The sequence below is a fragment of the Electrona antarctica genome, assembly GCF_951216825.1.
Source record: "Electrona antarctica genome assembly, chromosome: 11".
Classification (NCBI taxonomy): domain Eukaryota; kingdom Metazoa; phylum Chordata; class Actinopteri; order Myctophiformes; family Myctophidae; genus Electrona; species Electrona antarctica.
The window spans coordinates 5,761,246-5,786,731 of NC_136792.1; the positions used below are offsets into that span (position 1 = coordinate 5,761,246).

The following is a 25,486-nucleotide window of genomic DNA, read 5'->3' on the forward strand; positions in this document are numbered from 1 at the left end:
ATGGGCTGAGCTGTAGTTACAGCGGCAGTTTTAGTTCCTTCGGGACCTACGGACTGAGCTGTCGGTACAGAGACAGTTTTAGTTCCTTCGGGACCGATGGGCTGAGCTGTAGTTACAGCGGCAGTTTTAGTTCCTTCGGGACCTACGGACTGAGCTGTCGGTACAGAGACAGTTTTAGTTCCTCCGGGACCGATGGGCTGACCTGGAGTTACAGCGGCAGTTTTAGTTCCTTCTGGACCTTCGGACTGAGCAGTCGGTACAGGGACAGTTTTAGTTCCTTCGGGACCGATGGGCTGAGCTGTAGTTACAGCGGCAGTTTTAGTTCCTTCGGGACCTACGGACTGAGCTGTAGGTACAGAGACAGTTTTAGTTCCTTCAGGACCGATGGGCTGAGCTGTAGTTACAGCGGCAGTTTTAGTTCCTTCGGGACCTACGGACTGAGCTGTCGGTACAGAGACAGATTTAGTTCCTTCGGGACCGATGGGCTGAGCTGTAGTTACAGCGGCAGTTTTAGTTCCTTCGGGACCTACGGACTGAGCTGTAGGTACAGAGACAGTTTTAGTTCCTTCAGGACCGATGGGCTGAGCTGTAGTTACAGCGGCAGTTTTAGTTCCTTCGGGACCTACGGACTGAGCTGTCGGTACAGGGACAGTTTTAGTTCCTTCGGGACCGATGACCCGAGTTGTAGGTACAGCGACAGTTGTAGTTTCTTTGGAACCGATGAACTGACTTGTAGGAACAGTGACAGTTTGAGTTTCACTGGAACTGCTGGGTCGACTTGTAGGTCGTTCCTTTTTAACCTCCACGATGGTTGTTTCGTTCGTATGTACACAGTTGTGACGCTTGGTACCTGGTTTGCACATACAAGGTAATATTTATCAAAGAGAAAGAATACAATAACTGATAACAGTCTCTTACATTTACAAGTCTATGCATACACATTACAAAGGCACAGTTATTAGAAACATTTTAGCATTCTATAAATGAATGGAAACACCAGTTAAAAAAACAGCATAACAAATGTTAATGAATTCTTACATGTTTTGCAACAGCCTTTCTTGTCCAATTTTTCTGTCCCCTGTAATACAAATTGTATACAAATTGAAATCATCAGATAAAACGCCATGTTACTATTGGTTACTGACTACAGCTTCTTACTACTGCAAGCAATGAAGACTAACGTCACGTTTCACTTCAATCTTGCAGATGAAAGATCAATGTTCCTGAAAAGCCTGAGCGTTCACAAATACAAAATTATTTTCTTATAAAACGTTATGAAGCTAGTATCCAGATATAGGCTACTCACTGGAAGGCAGTTGTTATGAAGCTAGTATCCAGATATAGGCTACTCACTGGAAGGCAGTTGTTATGAAGCTAGTATCCAGATATAGGCTACTCACTGGAAGGCAGTTGTTATGAAGCTAGTATCCAGATATAGGCTACTCACTGGAAGGCAGTTGCTGGGATCATATTCAGCACATTCAGTTTTCTGTTCAAGGACTGTGAGTTGGTCTGCGACGCATTCATACTTTGTACAGTTGTCGTTTAGTGGAGACCAGGTTTGTGAAGGCTGTGAGAGGATGCAATTAATTACATTTTAAAAGACATGATATGGTTTGATGGAACATAAAACACATTTCCAACAACAACCTGTTGGAAACTAGTAAAACTAAGTGTTTTCAAATGGTTTTCTATTGAACTCACCTCAATAACATAAGATGTGTTGTCTGGTAGAAGAACAATGCAGCTGGTCTTTTTGCACGTTCCACAACATTGTCCTGTCACATTTTCATACTTGAAGCCCTGTTTGAAAAACAGCACATGTTATATTTTAGGGATCAACAATCAATGAAATTATTAAGAAGATGAATATGATGCCTTTTAATATACTTAATATATCTGTTGTATCTCCTGACAGCATGTATTGCTGCTGACATCATCAACAATATTCAAATTAAATTATTTTGATCCTGTCATTTTATGGTTGTTAAGCTGTTAACAGTTGATACAGTTCCAAACAACACCATGCATTATTGTAAGAATAAATATGTTTTCACAAGCAGTCTGACATGACCAATTCTGCACATGATCACATACAGATGATAGCTAAGATACAGAGATTCAGTGCATAGTTATGTGTGAAAGAGGTGTGATTTATAGCCTTGATAAAAGCAAAAGCAATTAAAGATTGCTTTTTTGATTTAAAAAATAGTGATTTGAAAAATCCCAATCCAATTCTGAGCAGAAGGTTATTAATGTCATGCACTTTTACCTGGGAACAGTTGGTGTCACATGTTATAGGTTCACACTCGATAACATTCAGAGATGTGATGTTATCCGTTTTTTCACTACAATTGCATTTCTTGCAAATGTCTTGGGATGGGATGGATACACCTGACTGTGACAGAATGGAAAGCTCATTACCTTTGTCTGACAGATATTTAAATGTATCAAAATACAGTTATTCCAATGAGCATTGTCTATAGCTTGTTTGTATTGCAAATGTTTGATTAGGAATGTTCACAAATCGACATCACGGCTTACCTTGTATTCAGTGTCATTGTAGACACAAACCTTTTTGGGTTCTGGAGAAGAAGCATAATGTTGTATATTTAAAATGAATTCAAACACTCACATTCCTGACATAATCATCATCAAAGTCCATATCAATGAAAATAACAATAAAGAATAAGAATACAGAATCAATAAAATAACTTACTACATGTAAATGAGTCACAACATTTGTCGGGTAAGTCTTCTACGGTCATTTCAAACCCTGTTGCACACTTTTGTGTGCGATTAGAACACTTTGTTTTATCACACTCTGTGGGTGAAAGAAGATCATGTATATATGATTACCATCAAAGTAGTGGGCTTTTATAGAATTCAAATTTGTTATTTTGGGCAAATAAAGATTTATATTTGGAAATACTGTGACTTTAGTATTGTATACTCTGTGGGTTACATTAACACCACGACTCTGGAAAGGATTGTCTAATTTAATTCTATTCTTTTATGTTGTCATACAAACAACTCACCACATTTTGATACTGGACAGCAGTCTTTGGTTTCGTTGACCAGCACCTCTCCATCTTTGTCACATCTAGGAGGAGATGGTTGGGTTGCACAACCCACTGGCTCACACTCAACACTCATTGAGGTTTCATCACAAGTACACTGCTTACAATCACTCCTCCATGTGTCACCCACCTTGATCAGAAACAATGTTAGTACCAACAGAAGATCTAACAAAACCTAGGCTGTCATCATACACCATTACTGACTGTCTGTCTGTCTGTCTGTCTGTCTGTCTGTCTGTCTGTCTGTCTGTCTGTCTGTCTGTCTGTCTGTCTGTCTGTCTGTCTTTTGATTGATTGATTGAACATTTTATTAACAGTTTGCAGAATTACAGTACATTTCAAGCACAAACTCAATACAAAGGCTGTTAACTGTGAGTGGACGACCCAATTAAGCATTACACTTGTTTACAACAGGGTCCACCATGTTCAATTCATCAAAACATTTAGAGACGTACAAATAGACACTTCTATATAGACAAAGAACAGTACAGGAATTCATCATAATGGAGGTAAAAAGGGAAAGAAACATATACAGTGAGGGGAAAAAGGGGGGGGGGGGGGCGGTGGGGGGGGATTCAGATTTTACGGGGGCTAGTTTCGAATTGCAGCCATCCGTAGGTGCCCTTTGAGAGCGGTTTTGAAGGAGTCAAGGGATTCGCATGTCTTAATGACTGTTGGTAGGGCGTTCCACATTTTGGTGGCATAGGAGCGAAAAGAATTTAGTCCCTTGTTTGTGCCGAATCTGGGTTGAACATGATTCGTTGCACTCCCTCTGGTGTTGTGGGTTTGGACTTCGTTAACATTAAGGAAGTATCTACACAGGTACATGGGTATCTTGGTGGAGTATCGAATCTTGTGGACCAGACCCATTGCAAGATGCTGTACTCTGTCGCCGACCCTAAGCCATGCCAGTCTGTCAAAGTGGGCAGGGTTGAGGTGGGTTCGGGGGGTGAGGCCAAGTAGGAGCCTGACCAGTTTGTTTTGGGAGGTCTGGAGCCTAGTTTTAAGGGCCTTTGAGGTGCTGTGGTACCAGGAGGTGCATGCATAGTCAAAGAAGCCTTGTACAAGGGCTCCTGTTAAGGTCTTCAAGGTGTTTTTGTCGACCAGTGAGGAGGTCCTGTAAAGGAATCTTGTTCTTTGGTTGACTTTTTTGATTACGTTGGTGGCCATTTTATCACCGGAAAGATTAGCCTCCAGGATGGAACCTAGGTAGGTAATTTCATCTTTACGTGTGATAACATTGTCACCCACTCTAACCAAGAAGCCATTTGCCTTGCTGAGATTACTATTAGATCCAAAGAGAATGGATTCAGTTTTTCCCAGGTGTAAAGATAGTTTGTTATCTGTCTGTCTGTCTGTCTGTCTGTCTACTACTATTACTACTAAACTGTTAAACAATGGCAGCATTATTAAAACAGAGGTAAAAATCACATAACATCTACCTCTTTAGGATTGCCGTCCGGACCGGTACAACCTGATAGAATACAAAGGTTAGATTCATCTCATTGAGAAAACAACACTAATAATAATAATAATAATAAGGGTAATAATAAGGGTAATAATAATAATAACCAGTAAGGCGCTTCTCGCCCTTAGGCGTACATTAAATAGTTAACTGCGCAATAATAATAATAATAATTTCTAGAACATATCCTATTTTGTAAATATTTTGACTTACAGCTGGAAACACAGGCATTCGACTTTGAACTGAACAAGACAGTTCCTTCAGGGCAGAAACATCCTTCCCGAGACGCAGAAATGTGTGTCTTGTTCGCCACATTCTTTTCATTGTATCTAAGAAGAAGAAGAAATACATGACAGAAAGATGATACAAACATCAGGAGATCACTTAATGTTGTGTACAGCAGAGAATAAAAACTACTACTGTAATATGACCAAGTCTGACATCTGCCACTAGAGGGTGCTATCACCCTTGGGTCTCTGCATTATTGTTCCACCAGGCCGAAGGTATGGTGAGAGTAGGTTTTGCACTCCGTCCGTCCGTTACCAGCTGATCTCTGGCACCGTTGGCCCGGTCCATGCCAAACTTTGCACACACTCCCATGCCAACGATGAACCTAATTTTCCTGAAAGGCCTGTTATAGCGCCACCAGGAGGCCGACTTTTGTATAACACATGTTTTGCTACTACTCCTCCAGATTTCGAAAAATCCCGCAAATCATTACGCAGTATCCCATTCCCTACGTCATGTGCTCACATTCCATATTTTGATCTGACCTCATCAAACCCTGTAGACTCAAGAGACGCTCCATATATGGCCAGTACAGAATTCAATCCATATGTTGATCTGACCCCCCATGCCAAAGTGCCAGCGCTCGCCCAGCAGTCTGCTGTCACCCAGGCGGATATGTTGATCTGACCCCCCCCCATTCCAAAGCGCCAGCGTTCGCCCAGCAGTCGGCAGGTGGTTTGTTTATTTTCCCTGGGAATTCCAATACCAAAAATAACTCTGTAACCCAGGGGTGGTGGGAGTGACATCAGGACTATATAAGGGTTAAGATAACTGACAATGAAGGCGTGGCCCGTTCTGCAGGTTTATGATCCGGTCGGGAGCGGATGATATCGCTACGTCATGTTGTAGTATTATTTTGTAGTCATCAGGCAGGAACAATCATCCTGAACTTCCTTTTCCCTCAAACCGATTTTTCTCAATAAAAGCTGCAGGCTACGAGAGCTTTTATTGTTATTCTTCCGGTTTGAGGGAAAGGAAGTTCCAGATGATTGAGGAACATGACGTAGCGAGATAATCCGCTCCAGACCGGTTCACACAGCAATTTTGTAACACAGACCAGGCTTTCCTCCGAGGTGGAAAGCCTGGTGACGCGAGGTTAGGAGCTCATATACCGGTAGCTATAGTGCTTCATAACACTGAACCCCGTTCAAATCCAAACCCAAGGTGCGTTACTGCATGTCATCCCTGTATATTGGCCTTTAAAATGCTAAAAACAAAAAAATCTTAAAAGAATGACTACAACAGGTACCTTCCATTACATGTTGCTTGGGAAGAGGTTGGACCACACGCCTTGTAGATCTGGCCCTTGGGGCATTTAGATTCTGAAACAAGAAGAAGCAGATTAAGAATCAAGCTGATACAGACAGTTAGTCTGATTATTATTATTAACAACTCTGAACATGTATTATGACTTTATGAGACACAAACAAACAAAACCTTCATACCACACATTCCAAATGTAAGAGGCCTCCAGTCAAGACAGACAGAGAATTCTGCACATTTTTCAGCGTACGCCTCCAAACTACTGCAGGTCTTCACGATCAATTCCTTCACACAATCATCCTGACAGGCGTCATGGAATGGGGTTGGTGAAACTACTTGTTGGCAGTCCTTAAAAACCCTGCATGTGCAAATAAAGTACACTTTTGTTAGTGTGTGACTTACATTACACAGATACGATTTAGCATGATGATTGATTCCTTCTTACGGGCCCAGGATGACTTTACAGACTTCAGTGCATTTAAGTGGTGGAGGGCGAGGGCGTTCAGTGGTGCCGAAACGTGTGGTGCCTGCAGTGGTCGATTGTGTTTGACCTGCAGTGGTCGATTGTTGCGTTTGGCCTGTGGTCGATTGTTGCGTTTGGCCTGTGGTCGATTGTTGTGTTGGGCCTGTGCGCCCTGGGGTCGATTGTTGCGTTGTGCCTGCAGGGGTCGATTGAGGCGATAGGGTGGTGCTGGGGGTTGGGGTTGTAGGAGGTGGCTTTTCACAATAAGTATTTGTCGCATTGGCAGTGATGTTATCTCTGACATGCCATTTATAAGCCATTTCAGTACAGTCAGTAATGATCTGACCATCGGGTAATCTGCACTCATTGGTTTTGTCGTTGTCACATGTGCCTGTTCATGTGGAGAGAGGGAAACACAGAGAGAACAGATGTTTATGTGTTTACCAGTAATATAACATTTATCACATGACATGACCCCCTCACTGTTCCTCAACGCAAATGTAATTCAAGCGGTATCTCACCACACTGTCCCTCTGTGTTGTTGTGGAAACGGGAGTCTGGCAGTCTGATGCTATACCGAAGTCCTTTGAACTTCACAACGCCTTCAATATCTGGGATTTCCACCAGCATCTCAATTCCAGTACTTGTTATGATGAGGTCATCATTAGAGAAGGTTGGGATTACACGCTTGCCATTCACAATTACCTGGGGGGGAAAAGTTGATAAGATTGAAATGTAGTAGTTCATTGTCTATTTAGAGTAATTCCACAAGTATTTAGAGCAGTTCACCGTGATATTATTTACCTTGTTCTCAGTCGCCTCTCCACTCTTTTGTGTGAGAATAATTTCATGCAGTTTGTAGCGTATGATCAAGGAGCGGTCACATGTAACATTTTCATAACAATTCTCATTTTGAATAAGAACAGTCAGATTGTATTTTGTAACGATTTCTTTAAATAAAACATATGTGCAATTTTCTTGAAAGTTGTAAGATTGTCCATCAAATGTAATATGATGACGATCTCCCCAGCCATCACAGACACCTGGATGGATAATAACATAAAGCATTAAAGGTCAGATTGAAGCAGAACATATCGTTTCTTGGTAGATTTAGGATAAAATCTAGTATTGATATGAACTTACATTGACATTCATGGTGAAAACAACAGCCATCATCATCATCATAGACCTTGACTGGTGGAAGTCCATTTGAACATGTGGGTTTTGGTTTATCTATACATGTCTTAAATGCTGTAATTACTTTTCCAGATGAACATTCTTCTATTTTACAGCCTGATTCCCTGGTTTGTCCATTCTAATCAAGGAGAGTAAAGAAAAACATTCAAAACCACAAAATCAGTACTAAATGAATGGTGTTCATTCAACTCTAATATAGTTTTTGTTCCACATTTGCATGAACGTGCTTGAATACCTTTAATGGTGGCTCTAGGTAATAACAATCCACAGATGGAGTGGTTACTACAGGAGTGGTGATCTTTGTTGTGGTTGTGGTTGTAGACTGGCATGGTCTACTGTGTTTTGTAATGTTACCCGTACACGCATTGGGATCACATTCAGCAAAGTAACACCAGCCATCACCATCAGTTGCATTATAGATAATAGCTCCTATTATGGGAGAAGGAAAAAACATTAATTCTTACACTATGCTGATTTAAAACATATGTGAAAAAAGCCATGGGTGCCAATGGTTACAGGAACATTTTTACGTACCCTGAACAAATTCCTGGTTCTCGAATTTGCATTTACATGTTATCACTCTTTCTGTGGTCGGTTTAACTGTGGTACTTGGTTTTTCTGTGATTACGGGTTTTTCTGTGGTTGTCGTAGTTGTAGATTTTCCTGTGGTAGTTGTTTCTGTTGGAGGCTTTTCTGTGATTGTGGTAGTTGTTTCTGTTGGAGGTTTTTCTGTGATTGTGGTAGTTGTTTCTGTTGGAGGTTTTTCTGTGATTGTGGTAGTTGTTTCTGTTGGAGGTTTTTCTGTGATTGTGGTAGTTGTAGGTTTTCCTGTTGTAGTTGTTTCTGTTGGAGGCTTTTCTGTGATTGTGGTAGTTGTTTCTGTTGGAGGTTTTTCTGTGATTGTGGTAGTTGTAGGTTTTCCTGTGGTAGTTGTTTCCGTTGGAGGCTTTTCTGTGATTGTGGTAGTTGTTTCTGTTGGAGGTTTTTCTGTGATTGTTGTAGTTGTTTCTGTTGGAGGTTTTTCTGTGATTGTGGTAGTTGTAGGTTTTCCTGTGGTAGTTGTTTCTGTTGGAGGCTTTTCTGTGATTGTGGTAGTTGTTTCTGTTGGAGGTTTTTCTGTGATTGTGGTAGTTGTAGGTTTTCCTGTGGTAGTTGTTTCTGTTGGAGGCTTTTCTGTGATTGTGGTAGTTGTTTCTGTTGGAGGTTTTTCTGTGATTGTGGTAGTTGTTTCTGTTGGAGGTTTTTCTGTGATTGCGGTAGTTGTAGGTTTTCCGGTGGTAGTTGTTTCTGTTGGAGGCTTTTCTGTGATTTTCGTAGTTGTAGGTTTTCCTGTGGTAGTTGTTTCTGTTGGAGGCTTTTCTGTGATTGTGGTAGTTGTTTCTGTTGGAGGTTTTTCTGTGATTGTGGTAGTTGTAGATTTTCCTGTGGTAGTTGTTTCTGTTGGAGGCTTTTCTGTGATTGTGGTAGTTGTTTCTGTTGGAGGTTTTTCTGTGATTGTGGTAGTTGTTTCTGTTGGAGGTTTTTCTGTGATTGTGGTAGTTGTAGGTTTCCCTGTGGTAGTTGTTTCTGTTGGAGGCTTTTCTGTGATTGTGGTAGTTGTTTCTGTTGGAGGTTTTTCTGTGATTGTGGTAGTTGTAGGTTTTCCTGTGGTAGTTGTTTCTGTTGGAGGCTTTTCTGTGATTGTGGTAGTTGTTTCTTTTGGAGGTTTTTCTGTGATTGTGGTAGTTGTTTCTGTTGGAGGTTTTTCTGTGATTGTGGTAGTTGTTTCTTTTGGAGGTTTTTCTGTGATTGTGGTAGTTGTTTCTGTTGGAGGCTTTTCTGTGATTGTGGTAGTTGTTTCTGTTGGAGGTTTTTCTGTGATTGTGGTAGTTGTAGGTTTTCCTGTGGTAGTTGTTTCTGTTGGAGGCTTTTCTGTGATTGTGGTAGTTGTTTCTGTTGGAGGTTTTTCTGTGATTGTGGTAGTTGTTTCTGTTGGAGGTTTTTCTGTGATTGTGGTAGTTGTTTCTGTTGGAGGCTTTTCTGTGATTGTGGTAGTTGTAGGTTTCCCTGTGGTAGTTGTTTCTGTTGGAGGCTTTTCTGTGATTGTGGTAGTTGTTTCTGTTGGAGGTTTTTCTGTGATTGTGGTAGTTGTAGGTTTTCCTGTGGTAGTTGTTTCTGTTGGAGGCTTTTCTGTGATTGTGGTAGTTGTTTCTGTTGGAGGTTTTTCTGTGATTGTGGTAGTTGTAGGTTTTCCTGTGGTAGTTGTTTCTGTTGGAGGCTTTTCTGTGATTGTGGTAGTTGTTTCTGTTGGAGGTTTTTCTGTGATTGTGGTAGTTGTTTCTGTTGGAGGTTTTTCTGTGATTGTGGTAGTTGTTTCTGTTGGAGGTTTTTCTGTGATTGTGGTAGTTGTAGGTTTTCCTGTGGTAGTTGTTTCTGTTGGAGGCTTTTCTGTGATTGTGGTAGTTGTTTCTGTTGGAGGTTTTTCTGTGATTGTGGTAGTTGTAGGTTTTCCTGTGGTAGTTGTTTCTGTTGGAGGCTTTTCTGTGATTGTGGTAGTTGTTTCTGTTGGAGGTTTTTCTGTGATTGTGGTAGTTGTTTCTGTTGGAGGTTTTTCTGTGATTGTGGTAGTTGTTTCTGTTGGAGGTTTTTCTGTGATTGTGGTAGTTGTTTCTGTTGGAGGTTTTTCTGTGATTGTGGTAGTTGTAGGTTTTCCTGTGGTAGTTGTTTCTGTTGGAGGCTTTTCTGTGATTGTGGTAGTTGTTTCTGTTGGAGGTTTTTCTGTGATTGTGGTAGTTGTAGGTTTTCCTGTGGTAGTTGTTTCTGTTGGAGGCTTTTCTGTGATTGTGGTAGTTGTTTCTGTTGGAGGTTTTTCTGTGATTGTGGTAGTTGTTTCTGTTGGAGGTTTTTCTGTGATTGTGGTAGTTGTAGGTTTTCCTGTGGTAGTTGTTTCTGTTGGAGGCTTTTCTGTGATTGTGGTAGTTGTTTCTTTTGGAGGTTTTTCTGTGATTGTGGTAGTTGTTTCTGTTGGAGGTTTTTCTGTGATTGTGGTAGTTGTTTCTGTTGGAGGTTTTTCTGTGATTGTGGTAGTTGTAGGTTTTCCTGTGGTAGTTGTTTCTGTTGGAGGCTTTTCTGTGATTGTGGTAGTTGTTTCTGTTGGAGGTTTTTCTGTGATTGTGGTAGTTGTAGGTTTTCCTGTGGTAGTTGTTTCTGTTGGAGGCTTTTCTGTGATTGTGGTAGTTGTTTCTGTTGGAGGTTTTTCTGTGATTGTGGTAGTTGTTTCTGTTGGAGGTTTTTCTGTGATTGTGGTAGTTGTAGGTTTTCCTGTGGTAGTTGTTTCTGTTGGAGGCTTTTCTGTGATTGTGGTAGTTGTTTCTGTTGGAGGTTTTTCTGTGATTGTGGTAGTTGTTTCTGTTGGAGGTTTTTCTGTGATTGTGGTAGTTGTAGGTTTTCCTGTGGTAGTTGTTTCTGTTGGAGGCTTTTCTGTGATTGTGGTAGTTGTTTCATTTGGAGGTTTTTCTGTGATTGTGGTAGTTGTAGGTTTTCCTGTGGTAGTTGTTTCTGTTGGAGGCTTTTCTGTGATTGTGGTAGTTGTTTCTGTTGGAGGCTTTTCTGTGATTGTGGTAGTTGTATGTTTTCCTGTGGTAGTTGTTTCTGTTGGAGGCTTTTTTGTGATTGTGGTAGTTGTTTCTGTTGGAGGTTTTTCTGTGATTGTGGTAGTTGTAGGTTTTCCTGTGGTAGTTGTTTCTGTTGGAGGCTTTTCTGTGATTGTGGTAGTTGTTTCTGTTGGAGGTTTTTCTGTGATTGTGGTAGTTGTAGGTTTTCCTGTTGTAGGTTTTTCTGTTGGAGGTTTTTCTGTGGTTGTGGTTGGCTTAGTAGTAGTAGCTTGAATAGTGGTGGTACTAAAGATAAAGGTAATTGGGGCACGTGTAGTTGTTGGTGTAGTTGTAGTACTTGTAGCACATGGCTTCATGACCCTTGTAATGTTTCCATTCTTTCCGCAGGTTGCAGTGATACAAGTATCATCTCCATCATGTGTGTCGTAGATTGTTGCTCCATATTCATATTTATTCACCTTGTACAAACAATAGCAGGCTGGAATAGAAACAACACACACACACACACACACACACACACACACACACACACACACACACACACACACACACACACACACACACACACACACACACACACACACACACACACACACACACACACACACACACACACACGTTATTGATACATGTTTATAGTAAATATGTTTAAAGTCATAATATTACATTATAAATATATCAGATTAATAGTTACCCTTGACATCATAGGTGCAGATCGCTTTTGTGGATTCACAAGAACTTCAAACATAGAGATTAAGAGAAGTTTAGTTCATGAATATTGAATACGACATTACAATTTGACATCACATTCATATGATAACCAATTGTATTCATAATACTCTTATCTTTTAAAGCACACATGTCAAGTGGAGTGTTATTGTTTTAGAACATTTACCGTAGCAGTGGACAGTTTCAATTAAATTTAATTTGTTCTTTTGTATTAATTTGGAGATTTGAATAATTAAACACATTTCGGGTTTTCATGTTCTCAGCTCTTTTGCCTAATGTATGGAGCACAGAGTCGGCTGAGGAATGAAAATACATGTATCCCAATTTCATACATTGGATTTTATGCATAGAATCTGCACATATTATATTAATTTGAACCCCTCACTTTGGTTGATTTATTTCCATTTGGGGAGTTTTGGCACACAATAGACATTCCACCGTTCTCTCACTGTATGTGTAGTTAATTGAGTCTTTCTACAGAATTACATCTACATAAATACCATGTGTGGCAGTTCTGGACTGAAGGAGTGTCTGAAGGAATGTCCTCTCCTTCCTCATAATGCTTCCCATCAACATAACAGCCACACTGCTTCGTCTGCACACATTTCATAGTAGATTCTTCCAGATAAGGCCGTTCCGGAGGGCATCGTGGGTAGCACCCTATGTTGACATTATTCCGTGGAGACCATAGAACAATACAGAATGGATATGAGTTAACATTGCACATCCGAATCTCTGAGGTAAACATTTCGTTATATTTATTACATTAACCCTGATCATTTACCATATAAGTAACTACTGTAACAAACTTGAGCCGTGAAACAGGACTTCTACTTATTGTCCTCATTTGTATTAACATTTGCTTTTAACTACTTTTCTGCCTGCTATGCTTGAATTCTCCTCTGGCATTTAGTTTTATGTTATCGTACATCCTCTGTTTTCCATAAATGTATACATCATACCTTCCAGAGCTGGTATCGGATTGGTGCATAATCCTGAAGGATTTGTGCATGTCTTCATACATGGTTTACCACAGGGTTCGTAGTGCCATTCACATTCTCCAGATGGGTTGTAATAATCACAGAACAGAGCTGTGTAGGACAGAGACAAGACAACAGCAAACACCCTCTCTGTTAGGGTCAGTGTATCACAATACAACAGAATGACAATGACAGATGCTTTATGTGTTTCATTTGTTAGAAGGACAAAGACTCACGGCAGACTTTGGGAGTTCTCCACCTCACGCACACTCCAGCTATGTTACAGGCAGCAGCGTAAGCTGCCACCGCTGTGCAGAAACACTCACAGTCACCCCCAGAGTTACAGGCACAGGAGTCCTTCACACACGCTTCATAATAGTTTTTGGGATCCACCTTTTTCCAGAGAAGACATTTCATTATTGCAATTACGATTTGCTAGTGAATACAGCAAGAAATACACATAGATATGTTATTAACTAGTATGAACTAGTAGTAACACGATTAAAGTTAGACCTCAGCTTGGGGTTTTAAATGCAGATCTCATCCTTTTGATGATGTATGACCACAACACTGCCCTCGATAACCTAAATTAACTTAAATATTTTGTTGCATAATTATATTAGGGGCATTAGAATAATTCTGCAACATTTTGTTCAAGTTGACAAATATGGTGTTTTGGTAGAATCATTTGAATTATAAATAAAGTTCACTAATTACTACACAAAAAACATATACATACGTATGTACGTACGTGCATGCATGCGTGCGTGCGTTCGTGCGTGCATGTGTGTGACATGCTACCTTCAAGTGACAGGCTTTGAATACATCAGTGTTGATAATGCTGCAGTGCTTCACAGCCCAGGCCTGTCTGTAGGAGTAGACAGCACAAGGACCTTTCTCACTTTCCTTGTCAGGACAACTAGGAGTAACTTTCCAGCTGTTTCCAAACTCAAGAGGTTTTTTAACCACTTCCTGGTTCCTGGCTGTGAAGTCATTCCTTGCATTACCATCATAGTTCCCACACAGACCACACACCTTTCCCTGGAGGACAGATAGTGTGTTATTTTATGGAAAATAAAAACACTCTACAGCTAGTCAGAAATCTTAACCATGCGTTTATGTTCTATTATTATAGTTATTGTTAATACATTATAGTTCTATTGTTAACTAACCTTGTATGTAGAGCTGAGTTTGATCATCAGACCTGTCTTCTTGTCCCAGATGAGAGTCAGTCCCTGTTTTGCCTCAAGGACCAAATAAATGCCCATGGTGTGGACCTTATAGGAGACCTCCTGGCTTTTACTTTGTTTGACAACTTTGACTCTTTCCTCACTCAGTTCAATTTCAGTGTCCTGAAATAACAAAGAGCAAAGCATGTTGACTTAACTTGTAATGCACCATGGTATGTGGACAGAAAAGATGTGTTTGTAACTGTGCTTTGTACCCCTAAGAAGAGCTTGATCAAGATGGAGCAGGTCTGGTAAGCAGGCCCACATGGGACACTCTCAGTCAGAACCCTGAAGGTGCCGTCGGTGTTGCCGCCGCAGTAATCCTGTAAGATGCTGGCATTAGCATTCTGACTGAATTCACATCAAAACACTGAAATAACAGAGAGAGACCAAATAGAAACCTCTCTATTGTACCTGAGCAAAGACATATCCACAGCCACCATGAAAAGAGAACCTCTTGGCATCAAAAGTGACATAATGACCCTCTCCATAGATACTGCAGGTCCCTTCACATTGCTTTGCGGTGCATTTCCATGTTTTCCCAGAGCATGTGCTAAAATGACCATAACAGAAAGGTTTAAATCTAGAACAGATTCTGAATAACACACAAAGACATACTTCAGAGCATGAAAGTCCTTTACCAGGTGTTACAGTCCACCTTGACCGTCTGTCCAGGCTCATAGGTGACCCCACCATACGAACAGGGACACTGGTTGTCTTTGATACATCCCCCTTTACCATCGGACAGCAAGCCGCCAGGACACACACAGCCTGACTCACAATCAGAGCTCACCTATACAAAACACATCAAGTTCAGTTCATTATTTATCAACACCACACCTTTATCTACAACAAGCTCAAGTCAGCATTACATTGATAACATGTTGTAATATTTTAGAAGTACAACTGTTGTACTGCTTATTCAAGTAAATTACTGTATGTGTTTCATTACTGAATGACTAAAGTGGTTCTGTCAGCTTTAGGGCCCTCTCTGGTACGCCACCTTTCTCCTTATGCCTAGACTTACAGTATTAGCCATATTTTACTATTCAGTTAATATGTGCGTATGTGTTTGTGTGTGTGTGTGTTAGGTTGCGCACAGGTGGTGAAAAACAACCATGCTATTTCCGTGCTCAGACCCAGGCACCCACCCAGCCAGACAGACAACCACACACATAGCTCCGTAAGGGAGTGTTTTCACCACTCAAAAAGGCAAAAGTAATTTACACATTCAGTGTCGGCAGACTGACAGCTCTTCTGGCATTCTGAGCCTTTTGTGTCCGCCGAAGCTTTGGAGCAGTTGAAGAAGACCATTGGAGCTTTGCAGGCTGAAGAGAAAGAAAATGGTGTTAAAAACTGGATAAACACCATATACCTCTTATGTTAGGAATTATGCAATGAATGATGCTGAGTACCCACATGTAATGTCTGGTTTTCCATAACACTTGAGCCTACCAAGCTTGCAGACACTAGGAAGTGAAAGAGACACATTGGACAGTAGATCAAAGAGAAGTAGTAAAACATCAAAGAAGAAGCATTGGAACAGTGAAATCCTCACCAGGTTTTTCCTAGAATCCTGACGGTGGTCCCAGGTTGAATCTGGTGATACTTGTCATAACAGGGACATTTTATCGCTGGCACACAATCTCCCTTTTCATTAAGATAAGTTCCTTCAGCACATCCACAGCCGTCCACAGGAGTAAAGGCTATCTGACACGTAGTGTCGGGCTGGCTTAGAGAGCGACAACCATGATTACAGCTGGTCATTTTGTAGCTGTACACCATGCTAGCAGGGCAGGAGGTTGTGTATTTTTCTGTGAAAACATGAAAGGCTGTCAGTGGTTTAAATCTAACAAACACTGCTGTTCATTTGAAATGAGATGTTTGTATGCAGAGCTTACTGCACACTGTGTTTCTCCACCCAGTGATGAAGATGCCTGCTGCAGCGCAGGTCTGAACGTAGGCAGATACAGCCGCACACATGCAGTCTTCACTCTTGTCACAGGAGCAGGTAGCCTCCTTACAGCTCTATGAAGAGGGTTATTCACAGGGTCAATCTACACAGACTTTTAGAATCAGAATCAGTTTGTGTGCATCGTTCCCATCCTAACATTTTTTCAAGAAAGGGAAGAGGGGGGGGGGGGGGGGGGGGGGGTGTAAGGAGATCAAGCAGGAAAGAGAACACCCCCACACCCCCCATAAAAAACACATTATTTACACATAGTACCTGGGATAAGAAATGTATAAGGTGCGTGAGCAGCCGCTGTGTACTGTGCATTCAATATACTGAAGGACATTATTCAAGGTACTAGGACATGGATTAATGTGCAAGGATCGGAGTCAGCCGCATAGAGACTGACATTGGTATAATCCGCATTAATCATGTGGCTGTATTATTAAAGCAATAAGCCACAAGAGGTCTCAGGTTACCGCGTATTTTATAATGGCTGAGAGGCGTAGTGAGACCCGACCTTATATTAATATAATATGTCCATTTCGCCTCAGGGTTTCCTCCGGGTGCCGTCTCTATTAATAGTCTTCAACTATAATTCTGCAGTAAAAAGTAATTTTAAAATAAAGGATTATTTTTTCACTCAATCAATTGGTCCAACATACTAGGAATACCGGAACGCTCGCCTCGTCCGTACAGCCGGGGGAATTAAACTGCTCTGCCTGGTATTCCTAAACGTAACCTCAGTGGAAGAGCCATTATGACTTTGACTATGTTAATTGATGATGTCACAATGGGGCGTGGTTACAGAGGGTATTTAGCCCTGTCCCTGATTAGGCACAGGTGTTGCTGACAGGCAGAGGCACTGTTTCAAACTGTGTTTGTTAGGCTGGTGGTCTCTGTATGCGTTAATTGTCCGTTTATGTTTATTTTATTGTATTTAATTTCTAGACTGAAGTATAGGACGTTGGACCTTGAATAAATATGATTTAATACCAACTGAATGGGAACGTTTTGGACTTCAGTTCTTCTACACACGTCTGAACATCCTCCCTGGCTGTCGGCAACCATGTAGTGCCAAAGTATTGAACTTGGGTACTATAGTAAACTATGCCTAAACAGTTAAACCTATTCATAAACTTAACCCCAGAAACACATAACTCTAAACTTATTCTAACCTTATTCTCAGGTAGCCTCCTTACAGCTCTATGAAGAGGGTTATTCACAGGGTCAATCTACACACACACATTTAATCTACATTTGGCTGAATTATTTGTAAAATATCAAATCTTACATCTTCATAGAACTCTGGATCTATTTCCGAGTGACACTGAGAAAAAATCCCTTTGGGGTCAGCAATCTTGGAACACCAATTCTCAGCATACTTCTCTGAAATGTAAAAAATAAAAAAAGGTAAAGTTAAAAAAATAAATGTGTTATACACTGAAATTGTTCAGTCGACAGACGAAAGCAATGTGCAGATTACAGACCTTTCTGTACATTCAGACTGCATGCACTGGTAAAGACTTTGCTGGCAGGACAGGAAGCTTTACTCATCCATGTATTAGCAAACTCTGCAGCCCGAGCCTCAATCAGCCCACTACTGGTTTTTAAGTCATCAGTTCTAACATCGTTAAAGTCTCCACAAAGACCTGGGGAAACAACAGACAGTCATATCATTGCATCACCATTTGAATATATTGTTTTTCAATAATACAAAACATTATGGTATGGATGCATACCACGGAGCTTCCCCTTAAGAGACGCAGCAGCTGTGATGTAGACTTGCATTCTGGGTGTTAGCTGTATCTGAACCTGGAGTCCATAGCTAGTATGAATGAGCACGTGGAACGTGGACGGCTTGAAGACTTTTACATTGTCTGTGAAATACAGATTTACAGAATTACTTATAGGGTTCCATCTTGCGCCACCCTCATCCCTTATCCCTAAACTTATTTGCACATTTTTTACTATTTTGAAAATCATTTTAAAATAGTTCAATTAGCCGATCTACATCTACACGTTGTGAGCTTTTAGATCAGCTATTTCAACTATTTTAAAAAGGTTTTTTTAAATAAAGAAATGGCAAATACGTTTAGGGATAAGGGATAAGGCAATATATACTGTAGCCCATAGTACATTGAAGCCATTGAACATCGATGTCTGTAATAAACCAATTTGTGACTAAATTTGACTGAAGGACTGCCATTGGATTTTTTGGATTTTCGTTTTTTCATGTCATATGAAAGCAGGGAATCATAGCTTCAAATTGACATATTGGTTGTTCAGTTTGACACCAGTTTTGGAGATATGGCTTATAGAGTAATGTCTTGCAGAGAAACAGCGAGTTGAGAAAACATGCTTGAAATGTTCACTTCTGTGGACTCTAACATTACACCTAGCTACATGTTTAAGCATTTTTTTCATATTTACATGTTGATTTCAGCTCTGACACATATTTCAGACATGCTCTAATATGTGACGAGTCTGCCTGTGCTATTAACTCATTAAAAAAAAAATCTCCTCTGGTGAAAAGCTGTAATTTGCGCGATGGCAGGCTCTCAGTCAAATCTGGTCACATTTGATTCCATGGAAGAAGAAATAAAAAAACGACATCCTTCCAATGGATGGAAACTCACCCAGGAGGAGGGGTACTTGAGAAATCACTTTGTTATAATATAATTTTCCACTGTCTTCAACTTTAATTTTCTGTAATAAAAAGTAATAAGTACGTCACCATTATGTACTTAGGCTACTGTATATAAAACATATGTTGATTTTCTTTTATTGTAGAGAGACATAATAACCTACCTGTCCAGGCAGGACCACAGTTACAGCCTCCAGACATGTCTCAGAGTCAGATTTACCACATCTGGACAGATCACCATGAACTGTGATGTTCTTACTTTTCACCTGGAAAACAAGGTGAAGATGAGAAACACAGCCTTTATTTGACCCATGGGTCTAAGAGAGGACCTTTATTTGACCCATGGGTCTAAGAGAGGACCTTTATTTGACCCATGGATCTAAGAGAGGACTGATAAAAGGACAGAGAGGCTAGAAGATTAAAACCAACTGCTTATGTTGACATTGTTACAGTATATAATGAAAATCAGACCCGTCTTAAGTGAGTGGTACTGTACTGTACTGTACTGTACTGTACTGTACTGTACTGTACTGTACTGTACTGTACTGTACTGTACTGTACTGTACTGTAATGTACTGTACTGTACTGTACTGTACTGTACTGTACTGTACTGTACTGTACTGTACAAGCTCTCTTCCCTGGTGTGTGTGTGTGTGTGTGTGTGTGTGTGTGTGTGTGTGTGTGTGTGTGTGTGTGTGTGTGTGTGTGTGTGTGTGTGTGTGTGTGTGAGTGTGTGTGTGTGTGTGTGTGTGTGTGTGTGTGTGTGTGTGTGTTAGTTGGTGGTGAAAATATGTTATTTCCGTGCTCAGACCCAGCCAGCCAGGGACACAGACACACATAGCTGGGCAATGGATTAGTTGCACCACTCACTCAAAAACCCAATCAAAACAATGATTAACATCAGAAAAACCATGATCAATCTCTCAGGTCTAATGGCGTAATCTCAGCCAATAGTAGCATCAATACCGTTTGAGAAGTTCAGGTCTTGTTGGAAAAAGTACTTAAGTTAAAGTATCAATACTGCAATATGGAAATACTCTGTTGCATGTAAAAGCCCGGAATTTAAAATGTACCGGTACTTGAGTAAAAGTACAAAGGCATCAAAGTATTGGCATCAAAATGTACTTAAAGTGCCAAAAGTGTCTCATTTCAAGTTAATGTATATTAAGTATGCACCCCATATTAATGACCTTTTGAAAATAGCAGATCTACAAGCTCACAATGCGTCGCATGATCGTGACACATTGTGAGCTTTCACATCGGCTCTTTTCAAATGGCCGAAATGTATATAGCCATTAGCCAGGGCTGAAGTGATTAATGTATGTTTCGTAATAATAAGAAAATTCTACAAAGTAACTATTGCAACTAAAGTTTTCAAATAAATGTAGTGGAGTAAAAGTACAATATTTGGATCTGAGATGTACAAGCACAAGTATTGGAAATTGGAAATACTCAAGTAAAATACAAATACCTCAGTACAGTGCTTAAGTAAATGTACTTCTACTTATTATGATCATTATTATGACTAACTTGTGTCAGAATGTAGGAGCAGTCTCCGCTGAACTCGTATTGGTTCTCGTCGTAGGTGGTGAAGAAACTGCCAGCCATGACGCTGCAGCTTCCAGGACAGTTGGTGTCAACACAACTCCACCTTCCACCTGTACAGGTACTGAAACACACACATGTATATGAAATACTCTATATAACATACCACTATGCACTTTACATAATGGTAATGTATCAGCCATATTTCATGCCCTTTGTTTGCACAGCTGTACTCACAGATTTATTTGCAAATGACACTGTACATAATAAATTCACCTGTATACAGTATAAGTGTACAGGTCCTCTGTATGGAACTATCATTCTTGAAGCAGCATCATATTTGACACTTTGTGGCTGACAATATATAGCTGCTCTGGTTTTTGCTTTTATTCTTGTTGCTCATAATGTAGCCTACACTTATAATAAGTGTGTGACAATAGTCTTTCAATCTTTGGGTCTAAAATGAAATTGTCTCTATGACAACCATGGCCAGTAATTAAGCTGTGACGTTGTGCCTCGTTTGTGTAGGGGCCTTCGTTGGTTCATTGTTCGTAAAACTCAACTCTTTATAATTGCTAGTGCAGTTATACATTATCAGAGCACTTCATGGAGGCCAGTCTTTGACATCAAGCAATATTCTGATGGGGATTACAGTAGGCCTATATGATGTTTATATATATTTATTTATTACCATTTTGAACAGGCCTTGGTGTAGGACTCTCCAACCTTGTAGGTTTTGCCACGGTGAACACAGGAACACTGTTTAACAGGGACACAGCCACTCTTCTTGATGTCGTCAAACACAGTTCCTTGAGAAAATAATGATAATGATAATGATAATGATAATGATAATGATAATGATAATGATAATGATAATGATAATGATAATAATAATAATAATAATAATAATGCTTAGTAATAACTGCAGGTCTACAATAATAAGCAGGACTTCAAGTATTACAATAACTTCTGCAAATAAGTTCACCGAGTTTCAGTAGAACTAGCAAGAGAAAAGCTGTATGAACTCATTTCTTATCACATTTCTCTCCTCAGAAAACACCACATAGATTTTAGAAATATGGTTCAGTATTAATTCAACCAACAGAACACAGACATAAAGGGTGTTCAATAGTGTTGGTTAAATATTCTGGCATCACATCGTGGCGGGCAGAACACATGGGAGCATGTTAACCTTATTGTCGCAACCTGATTCTTATCAGTAATCAGATATGGATGTTATATTAATGTGGTCATTCTTGTTGTACCTGCTGGACAGAAGCATCCGTTGATGCAGTAGTCATCACACTGCTTACTCCTCTCTGTGTTACTGCAGGTGTCTGTGCAGGGACTTCCACATTCTTTGTACTCCATGTTGTATGGGCAGTTCTTTGCTATTCAACAAAATCAAAATGAAGTGTCATGACAGAACTTTAAACAGTGCTTTGATATATTTTTAAAATATTTAATATTTCTTACTACAGAGTTGATGCTTCTGTGGATTTCCACCGGCGTGGGCACACTGGCGAGAATACTCAGCCAGGGTTGAACACAGACATGAGCTGCTGTTGTCACAGTGACAGAGATCACTGGAACAAGCTTGGAGAAAAGAATCATAATCCAGCAGCTCTCTGCAGCCTTTTAAGGCAGGTGATGTCAAGAGCTGTTCACACGTTACATTCTGTGTGTCAGAATAAAGAAACAGAATTAGCATGGAGCATATTCACGTGGGTGATATATTGAAACATGTTGAATATGTTGATAATGTTTCACTGTTCTTGTCATTACTTGTTGTGTACAAGTCTTGTTGTTTGGTTGGACATCATCACAGTCATCACTGTCTGAGGGACCATTGGCTAACCAGCGTTCTGCGTAATCATCCACTACAATCACCTCCCCTGTAGAGAGACAATAAGACATAAGCTTTAATGACAAGTAGCTTTTAGTAACACTGGTATCTAGTTTTAATATGTATTCTTTACCCAGCACTTTGTAACAGATTTGTTTTAAATGACTAAATAGTGCCTGGCATCAGTGGCATGTACTTGGAGTGGTTGTCAGGACGCTTTGTTTCAATGCAACCAGTATGTGGTCTATATACCTGTAGATGGAATCATACGTCTGTCCCTAAGGCAGGGATACTCCTACTATTGATGCTCAGTAACAGAACAGTCAACTATAAGCTAGGCCCTAGCTTAGGGTTCTCAACCCGTGGGTCGCATATACATATACACCTAGCTTAGGGTTCTCAACCGTGGGTCGCATATACACCTTCCCTAATGATTATCTGGTTTCAGTATTTATTTATGTTGTATTGTCTCTATTATTAAGGTTATTGTAGCAGTCAATTTATATTGTGGGTCGGGAGGGGGACGGGGCGGGGGTTCCGAGACACTGCCAAAGCATCTCCGGGGGTCCCCGGCCAAAAACGTTGAGAACCCCTGAACATCAACATCAAATTAAACTCATGGTCAGTTTCTCTGCAAACAGTACAGTGAGTCACAGCGAGATGAGGGTTTGTTATTCATCCTGAGCAGAGATTTCCTAAAAGTAATCAATAAAATCATCGTCATGAACTTAAGTGGTCAAATATACCTGGAGCAACGTCACATTTGGAGATGTTGCAGAGCTCCCAGCGTTTATCTGGGTCAGTGGTGTAGCACCATGGAGCTGTCCAACCATCTGGATTACGGCAGTAGTTGCTCTCCAGGCCTCTGACAGAAATATGCAGATATGTACAGTAGGTAGTAAACAGACCAACAGACAGACAGACGTGTGTGCGTGCGTGCGTGCGTGCGTGCGTGCGTGCGTGCGTGCGTATAGATAGATAGATAGATAGATAGATAGATAGATAGATAGATAGATAGATAGATAGATAGATAGATAGATAGATAGATAGATAGATAATAGATAGATAGATAGATAATATATAGATATAGATAGATGGTTAATGGTTATAGATGCATATAGATGGAAAGATACTGTAGAGATAGATAGATAGATGGATGGATGGATGGATGGATGGATGGATGGATGGATGGATGGATGGATGGATGGATGGATGGATGGATGGATGGATAGATGTTTGGCTGGGTCTTCTTACTTGTTTGGGCGTTTTTCGGGTGTGCGGTCGTGTTTATGAGGTGTTTGGGCCGTCCAGTTCTGGCAGGTTTTCCCAGAGATCGACTTGGCAAGCTCCCCCCGATAGTTGCTGCCGTCCCCATTGTAGCAGGTCGTCTCATCACCTAATGGTTAGGATGGGTAAATGCAGACAACAAATGTCCCGTATGTGCAAAGTCTGCAAACATACAGTAACGAAAATACCCCAAAGGGTAACGAGACAACTTCTAACTGACTGAAAAAAATGGAACCTGCATGAGCCAATGGATATTGTAGAGGTTGTGTGATCAATGCAATTTGGCTATTCTGAGTGGCCAAACAGCATTGACCACACCTCCAGGTCTTAAGTTAAGTAATAAGACCTGGTACTTAAGACACGCATAATACTGCCCAATGACTCAGTTGCTTTTCATAAAACGTGTCTGAATGGTAGAGAGGCCAAATGGGAAAGACATTAAACTTACTCTGAAGGGCCAAATGGGGCGCTAGAGCAACCGGTCTTCTAATAGGCATTAATGTCCTGTTTGACCTATACTGCCATGAAATGTTTCACAGCTATGTTTCTCATCATGAAGAACATATTGTCCTCAAGGACCAATAAGCTGTGACTCTAAGATTGTCTGTAATTTAGAATTTTAGTAAAAACTCTCAAATGCAAACTCCTCCTGGGATTTCTGCGTGAAGATTTCTGCACAAAAATTATCTAAAGTCCCAGTCGAAGAGAAGGTGGTAGGTGGCAGGCCTGCCCTATACGTGAACAAATGAAGCCTCCATAATAATTTAATAATATAATACATCATTTAGAGGGTGGCATTTGATTAAAATCTAAATACTCACCTATGGTGAAAATCAACCATTTTTAAGAAATCTTGCATTATAGAGGGTATGCCAAACAGTGCTGAAACAAACCTTACTCTAGTTGGCCAGAGGGGGGCACTATAGCAATAGATTGAAATGCAGACTGTGAACAGTATATACCTGTATGACTTGTTTAGTTTACCCCCATGAAACGTGCTTACAAAAATGTGCAACATTCAGTCATCATATAATAATGTGTATGTGTGTTTGAAATCTGCATTATAAGCAACATAATATAGCCATAGCTTACAATAATGAGTGTTTTGACTTTAGGCTTTATTTGTTGCCTAATTTGCCTATAAAGTCAAATTTGTCATTTTTCTCTCCTGAAAACCTTCAAAATATGACTCATAGGCAATTGTGCTATGATGCTAACGATTATGTTGCATAATATTGCATTGCTTGGCAGCTAATGTATTATTAGCATTATTACCGTTTTTTCCTTTTCTTGTTTTGTCCTTCTTTTTACCTTTTTCAATAAACTCATTGTAGATCTCAACTCCATTGAAATCTCCACACAGTCCACAGGTTTGGTTTCTGAACTCCTCATCCAATTCCACCTTAAAACAAATTTAAAATTAAAACATATTTCAGTATCAATGTTCTGCTTATAAATAAAAAATGCATCGCATGGATGCACCTGGGACTTATATTCAGTGATGTTTCCTAAGGTCAACGGGGTTTCGGGTCTTCCAACATCATACCCCTCACTCAGGCGACCCAGCCGGGGTCGCCTGACCAAAATCTGGCGTGTGGACTATAGGCTCTGTGGGTTGACTCCTGACTGGGCCCCTCCTACGTCTCACCAGGTCCACTCCTGCTCTCACCAGGCCCAAGACCTGTGCGTTGCACCAGACTCCCAGTACCAGGCACTGCACTCAGGAGTGGTGGACTAAACTATTCTAACATTAATATTTATAAATAGCAGTATTGTATTGTATTGTATTGTATGGTATGGTATGGTATGGTATGGTATGGTATGGTATGGTATGGTATGGTATGGTATCGTATCGTATCGTATCGTTACAATATCTAGTTGATCTGATTAGTCAACTAGACATTTACAACGTGGTTAAAACAG

The 25,486-nt window shown here is 40.4% G+C and overlaps 1 protein-coding gene and 2 long non-coding RNA genes across 3 annotated transcripts in view; 1 reads left to right on the forward strand and 2 right to left on the reverse strand.

The window, feature by feature from the left end:
* The window catches only part of LOC306932537, a 148,713-nt gene that overhangs the window by 87,652 nt on the left and 35,575 nt on the right, over nucleotides 1-25,486 (forward strand). The window lies entirely within an intron of this gene.
* LOC306932535 lies at nucleotides 459-1,547 on the reverse strand. The gene is made up of 3 exons (XR_013791114.1): nucleotides 1,448-1,547; nucleotides 1,039-1,078; nucleotides 459-850 (listed from the first exon to the last, which is right to left on the reverse strand). It is a non-coding gene; the product is annotated as an uncharacterized lncRNA (long non-coding RNA).
* Nucleotides 2,521-12,636, reverse strand: LOC306932883 (uncharacterized protein; the record flags this gene model as incomplete). Its single annotated transcript, XM_079514859.1, has 10 exons — nucleotides 2,521-2,585; nucleotides 3,039-3,103; nucleotides 6,083-6,155; nucleotides 6,542-6,787; nucleotides 6,888-6,950; nucleotides 7,081-7,264; nucleotides 7,850-7,874; nucleotides 9,205-9,788; nucleotides 10,884-11,422; nucleotides 12,579-12,636. 10 exons carry the CDS (start codon nucleotides 12,634-12,636, stop codon nucleotides 2,521-2,523), a joined length of 1,902 nt encoding a protein of 633 aa, XP_079370985.1.